Below are 23,466 nucleotides of genomic sequence, written 5' to 3' on the forward strand. Positions count from 1 at the left end.
TGATGATCCATAACATAGGGCCACCCTTTGGCCAGTAACTCAGTAACTGCTGTCACTGGCTTTTTCAGGCTATCAAGAGTGACCAGAAAAACTGCTTTATGGCAGCTGAGAGCATCTCCTTGGAGTCTGTGCAGGCAGTACAGGGGACTCTGCTATGCCAGTGGCACAAAGTGGGCACAGTAGGGGTTTCTCCTATTCCAGGAAACAGCATTTTGAAGGAAATAGAATAAAACACTTCTGGTTTTTGGACAAAGAGCACAATATAGAATGAGCCCTCCTTGCCCTGTTGTGCTGCCTTGGGCTTGGTCTGCTGAGTATGGCTTCAGCAGTGTACAAATATGAAATGGTTTGAAGCAGGCAGTGCGGGGACGTGCAGAATTTGCTTTCTGAGCAGCAGGTAAAACAACTGATGTGCCCAACTCATTGTTTTTCTAAGCACTGAAAACGACTTTTCCAGGTCCAAAGCCTACTTCCCCTTTATTAATGTTTGATTAGCAATTGCTCCTTGTTGTGCTGAGCTTGAAACAGGAGTACAATTAGGAACAGGTTTCTCCTCTGCCACATCTGCATGGCCAAGATGTATCCAACTGGAAGGGTCACCGTGTGGGCCACAACGGGCCCTTCTGTCTGGGGTTGATGCAGTCAGCAGGGCAGTGATATCTGTGCATGCATGCACACCCTCACTCTTACAAGACAGATCCTGCTGTTCACACGTGTTCTAAAGATTTTAAATTCCCTTATTTGTAATGGTAATTGGTACTCAGTGCCAGGGAAGTTGGGTATCTCTGTAGTGCGCATTGCATTTTGTTGCTGCCCAAGATGGAAAAAGCTCTCAAGAGCTCAGAAAGAAGCAAGTAAAATTGGTGCTGTTGATGTTGCATTGAGTTCTGGCTTGTGCTTGCTTCTGTGTCGCCAAGGCCTTCTGCCCACAGAAGAGATGAAAAGGAACAGAGCTGGGAAATGGGAAGGTGGAGAGGAGGACATCACTGAATCCCATGATGAGGGCTGGTTAAATAATGAAGGAAGTATTTGCTAATAAAAGATAATTTTTTCCATGCTATTTCTAGGGCTAATAAGCAAAGGAAGTGGAGAGAATTGATTCTCCTCATAGCATGCTTGTGTATGATCAGGCCACAAAATTCAAAACACATGAGTTTTCAAATAGTCCACAACTTCAGGCTTTTAAAATGGGTTCCTTGCCTTGGTTCTCGCTGGTGATCAGATAATGACCTTCGTAAGCAAAACAACTCCAGCTGTATTTCATAATGGGAATATACTTCTGTACATTGTAATGAGCTGTTAACAGGGAACAGTATCGTGTGAAAATCTGCACGTTTCCCATGATGCTGCCCCGATTTAAAAGCCACCCATAAATTAGTCAGTGTTGCGAATTTAAAGGTCAGGATTGGCTACGAGATCTATTTTTCTCCCCTTAGACAATGTTTTCAGCAGGCTGGAATTTAAAATAGAAAAACCTGACCTGCTGGGACTTGTAAGAGTTGGGTGGAATGTGTGGTGGCCTTTGTGTTGGGTGTCTGAAAACGAGGGGAAAGAACAGCTTTGCTCCTCTGAGCTCCTTACCAAACCTCTGGAAGGATGGCATCCAATGTTCTGTGCGCAGCCCTTGAGCAGAGTGGCTGGAAGGTTCCCAGCACAGCCAGTGTTTGGTTGGCCATGCTGGGTTTGGTTCATGATGTGAAGCGTTGTGTGGCTGAGCACCCAGAGAGTTCCTGTAGAAGAGCTCTTTGGATGTGAATGCTTGATTTCTAAATGTATATTGCAATTCTGAATATTATTTTAGCTGCGAGATCAGTCCCCGTCCTCTCCAGCTTTTTAGGTTTGATCGTATTCCAGAGGCTTACTAAAAACATGCAAAGAATTTCAGCAAAACTCAGTGGAACACTTTTATTAAATTCTTTCAGTCATGCAAGCTAAATTAAATGACAGCTCTGTCCACCAAAAGATTACAAATATCAATCAGACTTCTCCCCTAAACTCATGAAGGAATTAAATGTTTTTTTTTTAAGTCTTCTATTCTCCTTAATAATCTGTTTGGCTGTTCTCTTTGCTTTACATATTTTTGAAGTCTGTTGAAAGGGATGATTTCTGCCCTAAAGGAGCACAGTGCTTGTATCACACGGCCGATATTTCATCTGAATTTGTGGACACAATTTTGGTATTGCTCAAATTGATATTTGCAATACTGCGAGCATAGTTTCCAAAATGAGAAAACGACTGTTGAACTGCAGTCCAAGGAATACAACGCTGATTTCTTTTCAGAGACGGGAGATTAATGATAAAAAAGTATGTTGTAGCCTTCCTTGTTTAGGTTAAAATTGGAAAAACAAGACCAGGTGGCTCAGGGGGCTGGTGGGATGGGGAGCTCTGAGTGAAGTGGTTGTTAAGAACAAGGAGTTATAAAGATTTCAACATACGGTCACCCGTCCAACTTCAGCTGAGTCATTACCCCACATTGCTGCATCTGTTTGTGTCTGGTCACTGCGTGGTTATGAATAATGGTATAAATCACACTGGGACGCCCTGGGGAGCTTTCCTTGCAGAAATGCTCAGCACGCTCTTCCGATCTCACTTGGTTTGTTGTTTTGTTTTGTTTTGTTTTTTTGGGAGATCACAGGACAAACTGAGGAACAAATATTTGTGTGGAAACCAGCTGGGGCATTCCAACATCCCTCGTGCCAATGCCCGTGTGTCTGGAGTGAGGGTAGGATGTGAAAGCAGTGAGATTGGACACAAATCCGACGCATGATTGAGCTGGTGGATCTTGTAGTTGGGAGTGTAGGATGTGGCCCACGTGCTTCTTCCCGTGGTTATGGTGCAGATGGGAGATGGGTGCCCCACAGACACCTCTGAGACGTGTGCATGTGCACGGGCTCCCACAATTAGCACTCTGGTTTACGTTGGGTACATTACAGTGTATTTTTGCCATTATGGTTTAGCAGAGAAGAGCAGATATGATTGTAAACTCTTGCAGCTGAGTGAATTGTGATTAAGTTGAAGCTATCTCGCTTCACGTACTACTTTAGTGATCACCAGACTATGTATTTTCTTTCTCTTACCATAGTCTGTACACCACAGGACATGAATTAACTATAATGTTAGGGTAACAGTCAGCTCTGTTTGCTATTTAAGGATGGAGAAGCTATGTTCAGTGCTCTGAATATAACTTCATAAAGCACACAGACCGTGCTGGTGGCTGTGCAATGGTTCAGTGAGGCCACAATGTTGTGCCAGCTGAAGCCATGGCGCCCAGCAGCGCTCTCTATCTGAATGCCCCAAGATTGTACTTTAGGATTCCCACCCATCACTAGGTTTCCTGTCTGTGCTAGCAGGGAAGGACATGGTGGGAGATGTTGCTGGCCCTGCTCTCCTGGTAGGACTTTCTTGTGCTTCATACTATGTCAGTGACCCTTGAATCACGGTATCGCCAAGGTTGGAAAAGACCTCCAACATCATCCAGTCCACCTGTCCACCCATCATCAACATTTCCTACTCAACCACGTCCCTCAGTACAACATCTTGCCACATGGGTGAGCTGATGCCCAGGCAGGTTTGCAGGGCTGAGGCTATCCTGATGCCCACAAGCATCACTGTGCCTATCAGACACTGTGGTCAGCTTGTGCTTGGCTACGCTGAGACCCATGTGTTGTTTCTCGGGAAGTTCCCATTTCATTGTGGCTACAAAGGTTGAGAAATTAAGCTGCTAATTTATAGCATGCCAAGAAAAAAAATAGTAATATGAGAGAGAGAGATTTTAATGTATGAAAACAACTGAAAAATTCTGATATTTTCCTGCCCCTGCTGAGCTTATTAAATCTGAAAATATCCCCAAACTTAATTCTCTCTGCCAGAAAGCTCCTTATGCCTCTTCCTGGGTAATGGAATTTATGCTGCTGAGGTGCATGGTGAGGTTCCTGCTGGTGTGCTTCATGCTTCAGGCACAAAGGGAGCATCCTGCAGTGCTGGTGCACTGAGGCAGCGAGTCCTAAATTGTGTGGGGCACGCTCACTGTATTGATATGCTCTGATCTGAGCTATGCTATTAGCTGTGTCGTTGACAAAGTCTATATTTGTGGTGTGCTTACTTATTGCTGAAGTCTCCACTCACAGTGTTGCAGGACTCGATGGATGTTGCCTGTTCTTGGCATGCATCTGGATGAGCCATGGTGCTCCTTGGTCCCACAACGTGAGAACCACCAGGTCTGCATGCAGCAAGAACAAGTGCGTGCTGTGCCTCTGAGCACGACTTGTACAAACATTTCCTAAGCACCGTGAGCTGACTTTGGAGGGGGGAAATGCACGGAGTGATAAGGGCAGAGCAGCCGCCGTGTTTGGTTTGTGTGAGGTCTGCCCCATGCTACGCCCAGCTCTGTACTGGTATATATATGTAGATCATTTTTTTTTCTTCTTGTGGTCACGCAGTGTTCTGGGAAAGGCCTGCAAACATCTAAATAAAATAAGACTCTGGATTTGGGAGCTTGGGCGGTCTGAGCCAAAGCATGCTGATGGCCATGAAAACATCTCTCTGTATTTTGGGGAGATGAGCTGCACTTCACCTGCTAGCACTGCTGTGGGGCCATGCTCTCTGATTCAGGTATGCAAGGCTAACATTGAGGACACATAAGGGAAAGCCCTCATCCTTGCCGTGTCCCTTTGTCACCCATGGGTGATGCTCCATGTGGACCCGTGAAGCAGAGCTGTGCCATGGTGCTGCTCCCCACAGGGTGCAGCAGGGAGCTGGAGTGGTCTCACTTTGAGCCATTTGTTTTTCATTACACTATGCTGCTCTAATATAAACAATAAGGTATGTGGACACTGCTGTGGACAGAGAGCCAGATGCTGAAAGCATTCCTCTAAGGCTGTATAAACTTCAGCAGCTAAATATTTTAGGAACTGTTTTCTAAGACTTGCTTAATAGTTTAAAAATATAACCTAGATTCCAGATATTAAAAAATGCCTTGAAAGACACGCATATTGCTGCAATAGCTGGAACCAACTAAAGCCCTGAAGTAAGCAGAAGGCTCCCATTTTGCAAAATCTTCTCTGTTACTTATCCTTTTTCTTTATTATTTTTTTTTTAAATGCAGAGATTAAATTTGAGAGGCTTTTAATGGCATAGTAATAGCGATAGAAATTTTCTAGCCTATATTAATGGGTTGACTCACACTTTTTCAAAGAGAAGCTGGGTTGGTGATGAAATAACTGGGTTCTTTCAGCGAGAGCGAAATAAGGAAAGTCAGTGGGAAGAGGAAGGCAATGTCTTAAATATGTGTCTCATCCTGCACACGCTGCACAGATGGTGCTGAGAGCTCCCACCTGTGGCTGAGAGCAGCCCTGACCATCAGTGCAGGTATCCAACCCCTGTTCAGTGAAGTGCAACCTGTCAGAAGCAGTTAGGACTTTAAAGCTCTGGAGCTGTCTTTTGTTGATTTTGTTTTTGCTTGGAAATGTCGGAATTGCTTGGTGTGGATTATGGGTTCTTTCACTGCATTGCTTTACCTGGTGAAGTCAAATCCTGCCTTAATCCAGCACTTTAGAAGCTCATCTCTGTGAGCATCTTCTGGGTGCTCCCATCACTGCCTGCCCCAGGCAGGGTGATGCTGGGACGAGGGCACTCTGCTGTGGGATTTGCAGCATACAGAGCTGTCCTGGTTTCCCAAAGCAGTGCCAGAGGGATCTGTCATTTCTTGTCCCACATGTTACTCCTCAGAAGGGCCGTAATCCCTGAGAGCAGCTTCATGGTGCCTTCCAACAGATCACTTTGTGTTGAACTGGCAGCACAAAGACTTGCAGTGGTGCAGCAGTAACCGAGCCTGGGGCTGAGCTCAGCTTGCCCTTGACCACTGGCCGGGGCTCAGCTGTGCCACTGCTTCTATGTGTGACTTCCTGGGGGACTTTGCCCCCACATAGGACTCATCTGGCTCAGCTCTGAAAGTGCATTCTGCTGCTGACCTGTGGGCTTTGTTGGCTGGTAGATGCCCTTCTCCCAGGGAGAAGCCAAGGCATGGAGTTTCTCAGGATGGTTTTATTTCCTCCTCCTGTATGTTTGGTTGAGGTTTTGTGTGCATGTTTGCCTATGAATGAACCAGAGCCCTTCAGTGCTTTGGCATGAGGCATGCACCAGGGTCATATAGAATCATTCAGGTTGGAAAAGACCTCTAAGATCACCAAGTCCAACTCACCCCACCACCACCATGCCCACTAACCACGTCCTCAGTGCTACATCTGCATGTTTATTGAACAGTGACTCTACCACCTCCCTGCTGGAGCCTGTGACAATGCATTGCCACTCTTTTGAGAAGAAATGTTTCAAATATCCAACCTAGCCCACTGTTGTGTTTCCATGGAGCCCTGTCACTCACTCCTGCAAGCAGGAGATGAAGAAGTAAGGGAGGGTAGTGGGAGCTGTTCAGTAATCACAATATCTCGTCTTCCAGCTGCTCAAAGGGATGGCTTTGCCCCACCGAAAAGCTACAGGCAAAACCCCAGAGGAGGAGGAAGAGGAGAGTGGAGACTGTGATGATGAAGATGACTGTGGCAGAGGCTCTGGGGATGGAGAGCTGCGAGTGAGGAACCAGCTCCGGTTCTTAGCAGGTAATGGGGGCAGTGGTTCTGGGGGTGGCTGTTCCTCTGGGGTCAGTAGGTCTGGGTGATAACTCTTGGGTCAGCTCAGCTTCCTGCTCCAGGTGGGCTTACAGGGGTGTGTTCAGCCTAGCTGAGCTGTAGGTACTGCTCATCCCCTGCTGCCCACACTCAGGAATTTAAAGGTGAGCTTTTCTGCTTTCTGTAGGAATTCATAAAGTAAAGATGGTTTGAGTACAGCAAACCGTCTTGGTTGTTTCTGATGTGGAGTTTAGAGAGACAGGGTTAATTTAAAACCAAAACAAACTCAAGAAAAAAAACACTTAAGTTTCATTTTTGAGAAGTGAGTTGAGCACTCAAGACCCTTAGGGTCAACAACATTGGTCATCAATACGATCTGTGTCTTTGGATCTCCTCAAGATGTCAGTAAGGTGTCCTGATGCTTCATGGCTATGTAATTAGTAAGGTCACCTCTTCCTGGTCACCTATTGAAGGTGGAAGTGAAGATCCAGCTGTGACTTGGGCAGTTACAGAAAGGTGGGTGGGTGGGTGCCTTTCCCTGAGCCCCTAACCACTGCCATCCTCCCTCCTGCTCACACCAGTGAGACCACCACGTCCATGGTGGGTGTGTGGTGTCTGCTGGCTGGGGGGCAGTGGCTGGAAGCTCAATCCAATTAATGCTGGTCCCAGCTCTGTGCTCTTGGAGGGACCAGACAACTGAACCTGGATAAAATCAGCTTTACAGCTTTGAAGTTTAAGAGGGAAATTTGGGCTCTTAAACGAAGCACAGATGTTTATAAACTTCCTTCCATTGGCCTGGGATAATTAAAATATCCTTAATGAAGTGAGAGCTGAAATATCAAATGCCCGTTTCATATCAAAGATTATTGACACATTATGTAAAATATATAAAATACATATATTCAAATATTGGTTTGGAGAAGGAAAAGGCTCTTTAAGTTCTCCAACCCAGGTCTGAAAGAGAAACGCAACATTCGGAGAAGGATAAAACGCCCTTTCTTTCATCCAAGAACTCAATATCAAAGTGTATGTTAAGGAAATGCAGGTGATCCATGTTGTCCTGAGCTGAGTGCAGAGATACGTGTTTCATTTTCCACCATCTTTGCATCACACTTCCATGCTATTTTAATGTGTTTCTAATTTCCTCTTCCAGCCTTCCCCATAATATCATCAGCTGTGTGTATAATCCTCTCTGCCTTCTTCTATCTCCGTAGGCTGGTTTAATCACTGTATTGATCCCCAGATAACCTGCCTGTCTGGCAATTTAGACCTCTCTTGTCATGTGGTATGTGAACATGTTACATGAAAAGTGGGCTTACCCTCCCTGTGCTGCTCTGCTGGAGGGTGTTTGCTGCTGACTTTGCTAAGAATGGGTAAATATTAACACGGTGGAAAAGCAGCCATGGCTTGGGGCATTGTGTCCCAGCAGGTTAAGTCTATCAGTCTGCTGGGAGAGCTGTGTTTGGGCAGCACAGCTTCTGGCCTGGAGGACAACGCTGTGCCATGGTGCTGGCCAGAGACTTTCTGCTTCTTCCTCAGCTGTGTGTGCAGTGATACTCGTTTTTATGTGTGTTCTTCCTTAGAGTAGAAAAGTAAAGTTGATTTGACAGTGACAGAATCGTGTTTGGTTGGTATTGGATAGACAGCAATGACACTGTTCAAGTTTTACGTTGGAAACAAGCCTGGGAAAAGTTGCTGACGGTGTGGAAATACTTTCAACATTCTGAGAATGTTTCTTTTTTACTTTGAAAGGGATATTTTTCAATTATTTTTTTTTTCCATCATATCATATGTACGTAACACAAAATAAAAGGGACCAGAAACCATTCCACATCTCCCCCCAGTTCCACAAATTCTAAATTCTAGGTTAGCATGCCGATTTGAAATGATGCCAGGCTTTGAAATCTGGAAATACTTTTTGCAATGAACTTCTGCTTTTGGCGTGGCTTTGTCTCCCTCCTTCCCAAGGTGGTTGCCCTGTAATAGAGACACAGAGACTGGGAGTGGCTGGGGTTGAGTTCCTGAGGTTCCCTGCGGCAGCATGAAGGCAGCGAGGCTGGATGGCCAGCAGTGCAGGTGTCCTAGCAGAGTGATCAAGCATGCAAATCCTCTTCAAATGCATTTCCCTGCTCACCCTCAGGTTTGCAGTAAGGGAATGCATTTGGATGCTTGGTTTTCTTTTTCTTAGCAATCTGGTTCAGCTCGAGAGGAAATATCCCTGGCCCCGTGATAGCAGCAGAGAACTCCTCCCTTGCTGAGTGTTGGCTCTGCCTTACACATAGACTTGGCATGCAGCTCTGCTGCACATGTCCTCCTGTTATCCAAGGGCAGCACAGCAAAAAGCATGTGGTCCTGCACAGCGAGGCTGTGGGCCACGTCTGGACAGCGTGCCACCAACTTCTTGGCCCTGCCTTAAAATCTCATTTGCAGTGGGATCACTGTGTAAGATAAAGGCTTTTACGAGACACGTGAGTGTGGTGTTGCTGCTGAGTATTTGCAGTGTATTTAGTGTGCAAGTGGGTACTGAGTTTGGATGGAGGTTGGGTGAAAACGTTGGCGGAATTGGCCATGCCCAAGGTCTTTGCATGAGATGTGCACCACCCAAAAAGCAGGTCCTTGGGGATGCTGTGTCAGTGGTGGTGGTTGAGGTGACCCACGGAGGTGGTGGAGTCAACATCCCCAGGAGTGTTCTAGAACTGGGGAGATGTGACACTGAGGGATGTGGTTATGGGCTTGGTGAGGTGGGCTGGACTTTGGTATCTTAGAGGTCTTTTCCAGCCTTTATGATTCTATCATTCTCTGGTTCTCCTGCTCTGCAGTTTGGGTCTCCAAAGGTTTGGGAAATGTGGAGATCTAAAAAAAAAAAAAAAAAGAGAACAAAAAATCCCCAAACAAAGTCACTCTTGAATACAGCCTAGTTTTGATTTATCGCCTGTTGTATAAAATGCTACCTTTGTTTCCTATTTATAATGACCCTGTAATAACTGGACACTCAACTTAAGCTAATGATTTAAACATACTTGTAAACTGTCAAGTCAAAAGTTTGTGAGTGACTATAAACATATGTTGGTGAGTGCTATATGCTAATAAATTCATTATTATGGTGCCCCAGTGGGAAACACGGAGATGGCAAGCTTTTTTTTTTTTATGATAGGTCTTTTATTGTTTGTCACATCTGCAACACATTAAGGATTTTGAAGGCAGATAATGTTTACAATAAGAGGAGGATTGAAAGCCTTCCAGCTCAGTGAAGAACGCTTCCTGTTTGTCAATGGAGTAACTGTGGACCCGGCACCCTGTGCATGGAGCTCCAAAAATAGAGATGTGTCCAGACGTGTGCGTGTATTTACGCCACGCCAATGGCAAAGCATGCCAGTGAATAAATCAGAGTATTTCCCCCCAAATCGTTGGTGTGAATGTATTCCAGAAATCTGTGCTTACAAACGTCCTCGCACTGCTGAGATCAGTCATCCTACACTGTGTACCCAAAGCAGAGCCTGGGGAAGCTGCTTCTCCAGACAGCCACCCACTAATTAGCTCACCTCTGGCATTCTCACTCATGATGCCACTTATAACTTCTGAACTGGCTGCCAGTAAGCCTGAAAATGAAACATAGGTGCTGGAGATGCTCCCGTGCTGAGCAGCTGGAGTAGGAACTGGTGTTGCCCTGAGCTGCCTGTAGGCTATCATGGAGATTTTTGGGTGGAAATGTGCCTTTTAGTGGCTGGAAGAACACCCGGGAATATCTTAAGTGATCCAGCAAGCAGGGTCAGGGGACAGGAGGAAGATTTACCCTTCCAAAGTATCTGTGTTAGACAGTAACAAAAGTTGTCTTGGGAACAGATGGATTTGGCAGCAATGAGTAGAAATAGTTTATCCTGAGAAGGGAAGTTGGCCTCATCCCATGAGAGGTATAAGGATGGATGTGTGCAATAAAGATATGTAAGGATGGCTCGGTGGTTTGTGTGTATAAAACAGCTCTCCTGACTGCTCCGGCTGCACAGCACTTGGTGTTGCCTTTCTCATCTCCATTCGTTGCTTATAAGGGCAAAGGGAGTTTGCAGCTGGAGCCCCATTTGCTGACTTGGTGCTCGGGTGCATCTTTTCTGCCCCCCGCTTGTTTTCTGCTTTGTCTCCTCTGTGAGGTTTGTCTGCAGCCCACGCTGAAACCCAGACGTAGCATGGCCCTCTCTTTTCCAAGATCCATAACTTTTTAATGGCTTCTGACTTGACCACTGGTGCATCTGCTTTGCAGAATTGTTTCAGAAAGCCTTGTCCAATTTCTTTGGTCGCATTCCTCTCATTACCCTGCTTTCTTCTGCTCTGTGTCTGCTGGTGCTCGCTCTCTGCTTGGAGGCAGACCAGCAAAATGTAAAATATTTACAAGATCACCTCTTCAGATTCTTTATTGCAGTGCTTGTTTCTCTGTAAATGCCTTCAGGGTGCCCGTATCCAAGCTGCAGGTATCTGCTGATGCTGCTCTGCCTGATGCCTGGGCAGCCAGTTCCTTTAGTTGTTTATCTATCTGCTGAAAAAGACATTTTCAAATCTCAGATTTACTTCAGAATACCCCTTCAGCAGAGATGCTGCGTTACAAGGCATCCGTCCTGTCTCAAGGCCAAATGTCAGCTGGATTATCCCGATGGAAGTGCTGGAATGCTACCAACTAAAACAGTGCAATAGCTTGATTATTGCTTTGCTGTTTCAAGTGTTTGTGTTTGTTGAAATGTCTCCTTTTAGCGAATATTTGGTTGGGAGTCAAGTGTTCTTTGTCATTGTCCAAATACAAGTGAGAAGAGAGGGGGGTAGCAGTTGGCTGATGCTGTAATTGAGTGTCAAGTTCATTAACTCACTATGAAAATCAGCAACAATGTTTTTTTATTGGTAGGCTGGGAAAATTATTGGTGGCTTTCAGAGCAGGGATGTTTCTAGCACTCTCCAGTTGGCTGTTGGTGGTGATGTGATTCTGCTGGGCCTCGCTGTACACATAATGTGTACATTTTAATGCTTTCTTGCAAATTCTATGCTGAGAATTCCTCCAAAGGTATGGGAGGTCTGAAGAAGGTTCATCTCTTAAAATAAGAATGCACTTTGAGGTAAGCTATGTGTATGCAGAGGACGTTTATGAAATCGGGAAGTAAATCCACAGGGTATATTCATCCTATGCTCTTATTTTTCTGGTTTTTAATTGTATTTTATTTTGATTTATTCTTTCAAACATTTTCAGTGTTGTGGTTGCAGGAATGAATCAGACCAAGGAGTTTTTATCTTGCATTTGTAGGAGTCAGCTTCCAGTTTGACCCAAATCAAAGAATAGCGCAGCAGGTTTTTTAAAGCAGGATCAGTGGAGGGCATTTAAATCCCTGATAGTCGTATGACCATAAACACGTGTGTCACAATCACAGTGTGGCCAGAAGTTGTTCTAAATACTTCTGGAATCTCAAATCAGGGGGGACGAGGCTGGTTCTTGGCCTCAGTATATGGTGACTTTGGGAATGGAGCTGTGTGAGGTGTACTGAAGGTTGGATGAAATGATTTGCTGTTCTCACACTGTACAAACACACAAGTCTTTGTAGCTGTGGGATTGCTTTCTCATAATGCCACACTTCTGACAAGAGGTTTTCCTTCTATTTGGGCTTGAACGCTGCTGCAGTTCTGCGTAACAGTTCGTGTTATGACTGAGTGTCTGAGGAGCCACTTTTCAACAGTGTAATTTGGGAGCTGATGTATCTTTAAAGCATTACTGAGTGCAGCATTTTACATGACTGAACGCATCTGAACAATTTCAAGTATGCAAAGATCTGCCCAGTTGCAATGGTGATAGTCATATTTATCTGTAAGGAATGATGAATTGGTGTTTCTGTGGCTTGAAAATGCATGAATTCTTCTGAAGCTGGGAAACACACTTCCTGACTCAATGCTAACTTCTTTTTTTGTGCCATTTTTCTTCCAGGAGAGTTGAAATAGTTTAAATGGATTTCTTTTCAAGGAATGTCAGTAAGGGGATATTTCAGACAGAAGCAGAGCAGGTGGTTCTTGCTAATGGACTGACAAGATAACCTTACACCGATAGCCAGGGCATCGTATCTGTGCTGGTTGCTATACAAAGAGAGGTTTGTCTGTGAGCTTGATAACAATACAACATGTTGATTGACTTTTCACGTAGGAGAGAGTGCCCCATTCATGAGTGGCTTAGCTTTTACTAATGCCTTACTGCAGGTAAGCTGATAAGAGTGATTACAGGGATGTAATAAATGAGGCTGTGGTGCGCGGCCCTTCTTGGTGTGGCATGAGATCCCAAATTGGGATCTGGTGCTGGGGACTGGGCTGCAGGCGACAGCAAGGTTTGAATGGGAGCCACACCTTGAGTACTGTGTTCCGTTTTGGGCTTTCAGTCTTATGAGGTGTGGATGAGGGAACTGGGGTGGTTTAATATGGAGAAGAGGAGGCTTAGGAGAGGCCTCATCACTCTTTACAATGGCCTGAAAAGAGGTTGTGGCAAGGTGGGAGTTGGCCTCTTCTCCCAGGTGGGAGCAATAAGATGAGAGGTGATGGCCTCAAGTTGCACCAGGGGAGGTTCGGGTTGGATGTTAGGAACAAGTTGTTCTCAGACAGAGGGGTGAGTCTGTTCCTCCTGGAACAGGAAGGTGATGGAGTCACCATCCATGGAGGCTTTCGTAGAGGTGGCACTGAGGGACATGGGTCAGTGGTATAGTGGGGATGGGCTGGGAGTTGGACTAGGTGACCTTAGAGGTCTTTTTCAACCTGAATGATTCTATGATATCGTGTAGCAGGGATGCCTGGAGCTTGTATGGAGTCAAGAACACAAGAGAAAAACTCATGGTAGTATGATCCATCAAGGACTATTAATCACAGCTTTACTCAGGATGTCCTTGATATGCATCTGCCCATAAAGCACAGTGGAGGAGTTGTGTGAAAAACTGCAAACAACAATTAATGTTGGGTCAGTGGCTCTGTATCACCACAAGGGTTTAGGATGGAGCCCTGGGATCTCAGCTGTGGTTGTCGCCTTGCTGGCATTCAGCTTGACCTTAAGAGAGATGTCTGAGAAGACAGATGCTGTTTCAGGTGAACCATGGAAGTCACTTCTCCTTGGAAAACCTTTGGTTACAGCCTTCAGAGCACTCTTGAGTCCTAAAGGGAAAAAGGTGAGAAATGCTGAAACTCTCCAGACTGTCTTAAATAAAATCCTGATGTCTTAGTTTCAATCTTTGAACAAACATGTTTGTTTTACACAGAATGTCTTGGCAATGACATAGCAGCCCAACCTGCAGCATTGCACTATGGCAGCATCCAAAGGCTCTGGTGCTTGCTTAGATGTGATCTCACCTGAGATCCAGCAGGTCTTTACTTGCTGCAAATGGAGCATTACGCTCTTAAAAATTGTTTTTCAGGTTTTTCTGTAAACACGTGCTCACATACATGGCCCTGATCCTGGGGTCTGGTTGATGCTCTCCAACCTGTGCGGGGTTTTTTTAGCCCTTCTTGAAAAGATAATGACAAGAGAGACAGGGATGTTCCTCTAGAGAAACCTCTCAGGACTCTGTGTTTTTAATTCCTTTAATTCTCACTTGTTTCTCTCTTCTCCCCATCCCTTGCTTTGCTGTAATTGGGAGTAAAAACAGCTTGCATTTGGGTCTGGCCTGCAAATCACTCGTCAGTTCGTGTATTACCAGGGCACGATCGGTTACTGAGTCAACACCGCTCTGTTGGCTTTCAGTGCATGTCAGAAACAGGGGAATTCATCATTCGTCAGGAAGAAGGTTCTCTTCAACTGTTCTGCATTAGCTGCGACCTGTGTGCACGCATCTGCCAGCCTTGCTGGGGCCAACACCAGTAGTAACACGAACTGAGCCAGGTGTATCTGAGCACTGGCTCCATCCATTTCCTCCCAGACCCCCACCAGCTCCATGACCCCTTGTGCAGGAGATAAATGAGCTGTGAGCCACAGGGGAGATGTCCTCCTTCCCATGTGCTGGATGTTAGTGGCCCATGCTCTGCAGTCACCATCCAGCCCCAGCTCTTGTGGTCTTTTGTGGCTCGATGGGTTTATTCTGTAGCAAAAGATTTCATGCAACCAAGTGCTTTTGGATTTGCAAAAACCAAATTCATCTGCCTTGCCAGCTTGGAAGTGTATGGCATATCTTACTTGGGGCTAAAGCAGTCCCCAACATTTGACCTGCCACCATGATGCTCTTAGAGCAGGTTGGAAGCTTTCTGATGGAAAGCTGTGATTTGAAAATGCCTCTGTGCTGGAACTGAGCTGCAGTGAAGTGTGCTGGGGTTTTGGACAGGTTTTTTGTTTTGGAAATAAATTGAAGCATCTCTCTCTGCTCCTGCAGCAGGGAAATGCAGAAACAGCCTGTTTGCCTGTATCAGGATGTCACATTGTCAGCTCGTGCTCCAGAGAGTCTTTTTGTCTAAAAGTATGCTTCAGATTATGTATTTAATTATACCACAGGAAAGATGAAATCCAAATGAGTTGATGGAACTTTTGTTGGAGTTGTATGTTTTGGTCTCTCCATGTCAGCTTGCCTTTTCTTCTTTTTTTATTTTTGTACATATTTTGCCTTTGTTCTGCTTTGGAGCAGTAGCACATTCCACGTTTTCTGCAGGAATGGAAATCTGGCATTTTGACTGGCTTCTGTTGTTTCAGAAAATGACTTCAGTGGTATTTAAGCCCCTTGACAATATCTTACTGTCCTGGATGCTCCCTGCGTGGGTCCCCCTATGTGGGGCAGCTGCAGCAGGAGCCTGGGTCTGCGCCCAGCACACGTCATACATGCAAGCCCAGCTGAGGACATCGCTTGCCAGCAGTGCCTTTATTTTTCCTTTATCCAAAGGCTCTGTCTGGTTGTCCTTCCCTGGCTGCTGAAAGTCCCTGCTTGCCCAGAGTGTTGCTGCACCCCTTGACCAGCTGTTCCCTTGCATGATGATGTGCCATTGTTTGCTGCTGGCCAGATGTGCTGGGATGGATGCATGGTGGTGGTAGGTACTGCTGGTTGCTGTGGGACATCACTTGCTTGGAGCTCCAGCTGCTTTGGCAGCTGGACAGACTGCCAGCACGTATGCCACCATCTCAGGTCCAGCACAGGAGGCCCAGCAGGATTCCTAAAATATAAATCACAACTGTGATGTAGTGCTCATCCTTTTTCATGTGTTTTTTTCCCTTCCTTCTTTTTTTAATTCAAACACCCTCGGTATGTTGAGTCGCTGTAAAATCACTGGACTTGGAGCTCTTTTGGAGTTCTTGTGTGCCATGGATGCTGAAGATGCTTCCTGCACGGGGAGTCAGACATCTGCTGCAGCATGCTGTTGGACTTTCGTGTGATGCAGACTGCAGCTGGCAGGTGGGAGCCAGTGGTTTCCATCAGAGGCTGAGTAACATCCTCTGCCTCTCTGATAACCCTCCTCTGAGTGCTCTGTGGTTTCGGTACATTTGTTTGTCCTCTCCTGGTTTCCATGTAAAATAGTTCTGGTAAAAAGTAAAGAAAAAAGTTTTGTTGGGTGCTCCCCGAAGTCAGAGCAGAACACAGCCTGCAATGTTTCTTCCTCTTCCCCTGTCCCCATAAATCATCTGCTAAAGCAAGCGCAGAGGATGTGAAAGAACGTATTTGTAGCAGAAATGCTGTCCCTTCCCCTCTGCTCTCGGGGCAAATCTTTCACTTGTGGTTCAGTGTCTGTTGTCAGGGAACAGCTGATGTCACATTCAGCTGCCACTCCTGGCACTTGTGGCTTTATTTCTGCTGTTGCAAAGACACACAGAGGCTCGAGGTGCACACGGTGCCACGCAGCAAACAAACATGGGCTGTGTGTGGGGCTCTGCTCTCCCTACAGCCGGGAGTGCTGTGCCTGTGGCTGCTCTCACCAACACAGTTTGGGTGTGTGTAGAATCATCACAGAATGGTCTGGGTTGCAAAGGACCACGATGCTCATCCAGTTCCAACCCCCTGCTATGTGCAGGTCGCCAACCAGCAGCCCAGGCTGCCCAGAGCCACATCCAGCCTGGCCTTGGATGCCTCCAGGGATGGGGCATCCACAGCCTCCTCAGGCAACCTGTAGAGCTGGAGCATGTTGCCGCACTGGGCTTCATGCTATCAGCAGATGCTAAATAGGCCTCTCTTGTTTAGCAGCCTTAATTTATTGAATCAGCCAGCAGCTCTCTATGGGAAGTAGTGCCGGAAAAGGGAGCGGAGCGAGCTGTAAGTTTCCAATTTCTGCTGGATCAGGCCCCTGGAGATCCGTGTGATCTGGTGCATTGGAGGCAGTGCTATTGCAGTGACTCATAAACAGATGTGCCCAATTTACATTGCAGCTTAATACCTTTGTTTAAAAAAATGTTTTTTCAAGACAAATGTGTTAAAGCAGATGTTTCCAGTAAAACAAATACTTGCGTGATTTACAAACAGCTCCATCCCTGCCAGAATTCATTAGAAAATGTGGAAAGAAGAAAAATGGTTCTGTGTATTGACAAACAGATACAATCAGAAAAGAAGAAGATAGCAAGGAGGTATGTGGAATGAAAACTGCTGTGCTTGGGGTGGGAAGCAGGAGGGGGGAGGGTGGTTTCAGTTGCTAGTGGCAGTAAGATTAGCCCTGGCACACATTAAAGTGCAGAAACTTATCTGTAAAAATGCTTATCCGTGTCCTGTGGTGTAGGATATGGGGTATTGGGGTCGCAGTGTGGGATTGCCTGTGGGTTCCTCAATCACTTCCATCCACTGGAATTTCCCTGGCCACCCCTAGTGCTGTACTTCTCCACTTCAACAACTGGGAGCAGTTTGCTGACATGGGACCATGTCCTCTCCTGTGTTACTATTGGTGGGGCTACTGGAGCAGAGGAGGATGAGCTGGAGGACAATGATATCAATGGCCATGCTGCGTGGCACCTTAGCACCTAACAGCAATGCTTCCCTCCTACTTGCCTTTGGAAGCTCAGTGCTTTGGGTGCAGGGTGGGAGCACAGCTATGCTGGTAGGTTGTTCACTCTGTGCAACCCAGTGCTTGCTCTGCAGTGCCTTGCAGTGGGCAGAGGGGCTTTTTCATATTGGGCCACCCCATCATTTTGTGGCATTTTGAGCATCCTCTGCATCCTGCTGCCTTCCCCTGCAGCTCAGCTCTTTTGGGGCAAACCTGCAGTATAGGGGGCTGTGCTGGTTCACCTGCTCCTCCGTATTTCAGGAGGCGAAGGCTCTGCCTCCTCAGGCATGTGCTGAGAAACTCGGTCACCTCCGGTCCCTTTGGTCCCTTTTCCGCCCTGCTCCATTGTGGGGCTGCCGTCACGCGGTGCCTGCGAGCCCAGCACTCATGTTACATACAATCTGACACCCCATGTGGTCTTAATGGGTTTCCCAGGCTACAGCTGCAGCACAGCTAGCACTTCTTGTGAGCTGCAGGGGCTGCCAATCCCCTTTTGCCATCCGGCTCCCCAGTGCACAGATATCATATTTTTTTTATGCACTTGTCACCTACTTCATCTGGGCATTTATTACTAAAGAAACAGCGATTTCCTGGAGGAGCTGAGGAGATGCTTGTGTCCGTGGGTCTGCAGGCTGCTCGTCTTGGTGCAGGGGGACTGAGAGGTGGCTGTGGGACTTTGCTTCTGGCATGTTTGGTTTTCCATGTCTTGCCATAGGGAGCATTGCAGAACACAGCCTCAAACAGTCCCTATGCAGGGGGCCATGCTGGGACCTGTCTGGAGGAATTAAAAGCATCCCGGAGAGGAGGGGGATGCTGCTGCAAAGCAATTAGGGCACTCGGATGCTGTTCCCTGCTCTCCCATTGATGCTCATGGATCCACATCGCAATCTACGCTCAGCTTTAGTCATCAGCGAATGGAAGCTTTGCTCGGCTCTCAGGGACTGTGGGGCTGCAGTGCTTAATTAATCTCTGCAAAGCAGAGAGCGTAATTAGCGCCTGCAGTGAGCTGTGAGGCCTTGGGGTGGGAGGCAGATGCAGTCCCTGTGCTTTGTCTGTGGGAGCTCCCAGGCACCGTGCAGAGGTGTCCTGGAAGGGCCACTTGTCACAGCTTTGGGGTCTCTGGGCAAAATTACTTCTTGTAGTTAAGTGCTGATTTTATGTTAAACCATTAAAAAAGAGAAAAAGTGTATTTTGATAGCTGAAAGACAGCCAGGCAGATCTCTTTCCTGATATCCGTAAAGCTTTTTTTTTTTCTCCCTCTCATTGTCAGCTTTGTTTTTGTGGGTGTAAAACATAAAGAAGAGGAGAACAGCTTGCAGGTACAGCGCGTTCCAGCACCGCCGACTGTCATTATTTAAAGATGATGCTTTTAAGCAAGCCTTGAGAATCACCTCCTGGGCTGTGAGCTGTCAGATGGAGGTGTGTGCCGGGCAACATCGCTGTGCCACACGTCGGCACGCATACGCTGGGTGATCCACAGCCATTCAGCACAGCGCTGCTGAGTGCTACCAGGAATAAACCAGCTCTTCAAACGTGCAAATGTTTCGTTTCATATCAGTCGGGCAGGATACTTCGGAGGCAACAAAATGTAAATAGAATGAAATTCTTAAGCAAGATTATTGATATGACAGGACTAAAGAGCTTGGGGTTCTGTGAAAAGTGCCTCTTTTCATCCCTCTAATAAGTCCATTACTTGCACTCGGGAATATTTTAAGGCCCTTTTCATGCTGAATCTAGAGTTGAGCATGCTTTGCATTTCAAGCTTTGTCTATGAATCAGTAGAAGCCAAAGTTATTTCTGCTTTAAAATAACAGGAGCAGGGAACAGCTAATCTCCTTTCATTCCGAGTCCTTACATTATTTTACTGGACAGAGTTTGTGTTGGCTACAAAACAGGGCATTCACAAAATCTATGAGAAGGAATTTGGTCTAAGAATGAAGCCTAGATTGCAGTATGCATAAAGGCTCCTTCTCCTAAGGCCATTAAGAAATTCCAAATCTGAGCTATTTTGAACAGCGACATTAAATTAGCCTTGCTAATTCCAGTAATTCAGACCGATAGCTGAGTTTACAAATCTACTCGATGAGGCCTTCCCATAATTACAATCTCAATGTGCTTTTCAGCTAAGGTGAGTTGGCACTAAAAAGATAAATAAATAAAAGGGGGTAAACCATTTTTTTCTGCTCTGGCTTTTGAGATGAACATCTCTAAAGTAGAGTTAAATGGCTGTATTGCACCAATAAGGCATTCCCTGTCCTGGGCTGGAAAGTTCATTTTCCCTCTAATGTGTGAGTGTAAGAGCAGAAAAGAGGCTGAATTTTTCACCACTTTGTTCTTTCTGTTGTCTGCATTCAAAGGAGCATTGACACCACTGGTGCTTGGCTCAGTTTTTAATTGTTTATTTACAGACAGTGATTTTTGCTGGGGAAAGAAAAGGTCTGGCTGCTTTAGCCTCTGTCGCAGGGAGCAAAACAAACCACGCCACAGAACAACAAGAAATAAGAAAAACCTTTGGTGGAAAAATCCAAGTGAAGCAGGTGAAGCAGCAGTACGAGCACCCAGCCCACTTCTTCCTCTGCAGAAAGTGATTTTCTGACCCTCACACTGCTCGCCATTCAATAAGTGATGGAAAGGTTCAGAGGATATGTTTTCAAAGCCGTAAGGCACACAAACATGAAGCAAATAAAAATTGAACGTGTTATTTAAAAGGGTGTTAATTTTATTAGCACCGAGCGGAGCAAATATGAAGGCGAATGGAAGTATTCACATCAGCACTCAACTCTGGCTGCAGTGTTCATAAAATGTCCTTTTGATCAAGCCGTGTTTTGATCCTTATTCTGTGAGCATCATTCAGAGTGACCGGGCTGCAGCTCCCAACAGGCATCTGCAGCTGCACCAATCCTTGAGCAACACCAGGCTGGGAACTTGAGTCCGTGCTCTGCTGGGAATGCTAATATTGCCATCTTTCTCGTTGTTCCAAACAAGAATGGCAGTACAGAAATTCTCACAAAGTGGAAATTCCCAACAGGAAATTGATCTGCTACCACCGTCTGTGTGTCAAGATATTAATCTATCAGAGTAATATCAGCACATGTGTGTCTGGGCTTTCTCCAGCTGATAACGTCGTCACGCTTGGCACAGCCAAGGGGAACATCTGGGTTGTGAGAAGAGTGCCTTGATTCAAGGGGATGATTTCCAGCTGGGTGCCTGCAGGGATGAAAGTCCCTTTGTGGCTGTTGTTGGACTCCTGCAGCTTGCAGAGCCCAGAGACGTTGTGGGTGCCCCAACCTTGAGGGTGCCCAAGTCCAGGTTGGATGGGGCCCTGGGCAGCCTGATCTGATTGGGAGCACCCAGCTCATGGCAGGGGTTGGGGCTGGGGGGGCGTTGAGGTTCCCTCCAGCCTATGATTGCACTGTTCCCCAGAGCCTGCTGGGATCTGCCTGGAAAGATATGAAGAAAAAAGCATGCGGGAGGCTTGTGGGCATCTCCCCCTCTCCCTGATGCAGGGAGATTTTCACCTGCATTCCCATTTCCACCAATGCACATTGGGTCAAAGCATCATCAAGAACAAAATCAAGAAGAAACACCCATTAGCCACCTGCAGACAAGGGGCACATTGCTGCTGGGAAAGAGTGTGGTTGTGCATCGTGTGCGGGAGGAGCACCGTGAGCCTCTGTTCCCTTTCTTGGGAGGGTGAGGAGAAGAGGGAGGCTGAAACACACTTCTTGATTTCCAGGAAACTTCTATCTTTAATCTCCGTAATCCGTTTTATAGAGGATTTTGTATTTTTCAAGGGATTTACAAACTGGATTACGTAGCCTTTTTATTTTGATTTTCCACTGCGATTGTGACATTCCTGAGGCTGAGCTGGGAGTGCTGAAGATAGGGCTGAGGGGGAGGAGGAGCTCCTGGAGCTGGAGCTTGGAGCCCGTTGTGTTGTCCACTCCCTACCTCACTGCTGGGCTGAGAGCTGCAGCATTCCTCAGCAGTTTGGGTGCTCCTGTGTGACCATGCCTGGGGAGCCCCTTGGCTCCAAGGAAAGAGCAAGTGGGATGGGTCCAGCTCTGCACTGTAGCCATGGTGTCCTGATGTTCAGTTGGGGTGACGTTGGTTTTCCCCTGGGCACCACCTCTAGGACCAGGGTTTGTGCTCTGCCCAGGGAACCGGAACGAGCCCTGGGTTTGTGTCAGACGTTACGTGCACCTAGTAAGCAGATGGGTTTAATTTGGGCTCTCTCGCTGCAGAAGTGCAAAGCCAGATCCTGGTTTCAGACTTCAGCAGCTGTTCCTGGGGCTCCTTCCAGCACACAGTGCAGTGAACATGACCTGGAGCCATTAAAAAGTTCCAGTCTGTGAACCCAAGCCTTCTTTTTCTATATAAAGTGGGAAAGCTGCTCACAGTGACGTTTCCCAGGGCCTCCTGCATTACTCCATTTTTATGGGTTGGAGTTACTTTAGCACAGTTTTAATGCCAAGCCAGGTTCGTATGCATTTATTTATTTATTTTAGCAGCTTAATGCAATTAAAAACGCTGGGCAGTGCTGGAGCCCCTCAGCTCCCTTTCCTTGGCAGTGCTCTCACCTCAACCCATGGTCTGTGTGCATTGCCTTTCACTCCACATTGGCTGTTCCAGGAGGATGAGGAGCACAAAACCTTGGGTGCTGCTTCAGGAGTAGGAAAGATGTGTGCCAAGCACCGTGTGTGACCATACCTGCTACTGGTGGACTGAGCCCATAGGGCAGTTCTCAGCCCAAAATTTTGGATTGTCACCTGAAGCTTCATCCCAATTGTTCACCTTGGCATCATGAGTGATGGCCTGGAGGAATCTGGTTTTTAGTGAATGAGCACATTGTGCAAAGCCCCAGTCCCTTCTGATTGAAGAAGCACTTTTCTGGTTGGTTGCCTCCTTCATAGAATCAGTAAGGTTGGAAAAGACCACTAAGATCATCACGTCCAACCACCAACCCATCCCCACCATATCAACTAAACCATGTCCTCAGTGCCACATCTCCAGGGATGATGACTCCTCTTCTTGATGTCAAGAACCCCAATCTCTGTGGCCTGGACATGGTTCAAGGCTGGTTCCTACATGCAGTGAGTCACAAAGGAACATGTCAGATATTTCTGGGTGTCCTAACACCACTGTGAGTTTTCTGATTGAGCATTGAGAAACATCCTCCTTCCCTGAGGGCTGCTTTTAGCTGAAACCAGGACCATTGGCATTCCTGTCTCAGGTGGCAGCAGAGTGATCAGAAGGGAACACTTTGTGGGTTTAGGCCTTGGGGGTCTCCAGAGATCAGTGCTGGGAGCAGACTGGGGGATCTGGAGGGACACTGACCCAGTCATGTACTCCTGCCTCACTTTGCATCTGTTCATAATCTATTGTTTCCAGCTTTTCCTTTCTTTCTCCTTGACTCCTGCCTTTGTGGATGCTTTGGGCTGTTCCTGGTTAGCTCCTTGTTCCTAATTCTTTTCTCCTAGCTCCTTTAGGTAGCAGGTCATTTCCCAGGCAGTACATCTAGATATCAGACAGGGGAATGGGACCCAAGAACTCTGACGCTTTCAATTAATAATGCTAATGGGATTTGTTAATTTTTAATAGATTACATGAATGTGTTTTGCTAAGCATGCTTTTGTGGCTCTGTTCTGCGAGTACAGTTCAGAAACCCTTTCACTTGCTGCCAAAGGAAAAATGATTAATGCAATTGCAAATGCCAGATTCTCTTCAGGGTATATCTAGAGTGTATCAAGGAGCAAAGAGGAATTTAATGAGTGTATTTTTGAGGTAAACACAGCCCCACATCAGAAATGGTAGTTCTTCCTCTCCTCCAGCCTCTGACCTAAGTGGGGTGGAAGGGCAGAATTGGGGTCACAGAGCAGCCCCTCTCCCCCATTCCGTGTGGCAC

General features: G+C 46.5%; 1 protein-coding gene across 4 annotated transcripts in view; it reads left to right on the top strand.

Moving 5' to 3' along the window:
• GPC3 (glypican 3) overlaps nt 1–23,466 on the top strand; it is a 120,075-nt gene that overhangs the window by 87,918 nt on the left and 8,691 nt on the right. For 2 of the 4 annotated variants that reach the window (XR_016471146.1, XM_031594226.2), the window contains exon 7: nt 6,455–6,611. Coding sequence is in view for 3 of the 4 variants with exons in the window: in XM_031594226.2 (XP_031450086.2) it covers nt 6,455–6,611 (157 nt within the window). In the remaining variant the exon portion in view is untranslated. Of the gene's footprint in view, nt 1–6,454; nt 6,612–8,808; nt 10,114–18,831; nt 19,167–23,466 lie in introns of those variants that run through there. The other 2 variants (XM_090150342.1, XM_090150341.1) reach the window with 2 other exon arrangements.

The sequence above is a fragment of the Phasianus colchicus genome, chromosome 14 (assembly GCF_987193195.1).
Source record: "Phasianus colchicus chromosome 14, bPhaCol1.hap1.1, whole genome shotgun sequence".
Taxonomy (NCBI): Eukaryota; Metazoa; Chordata; class Aves; order Galliformes; family Phasianidae; genus Phasianus; species Phasianus colchicus.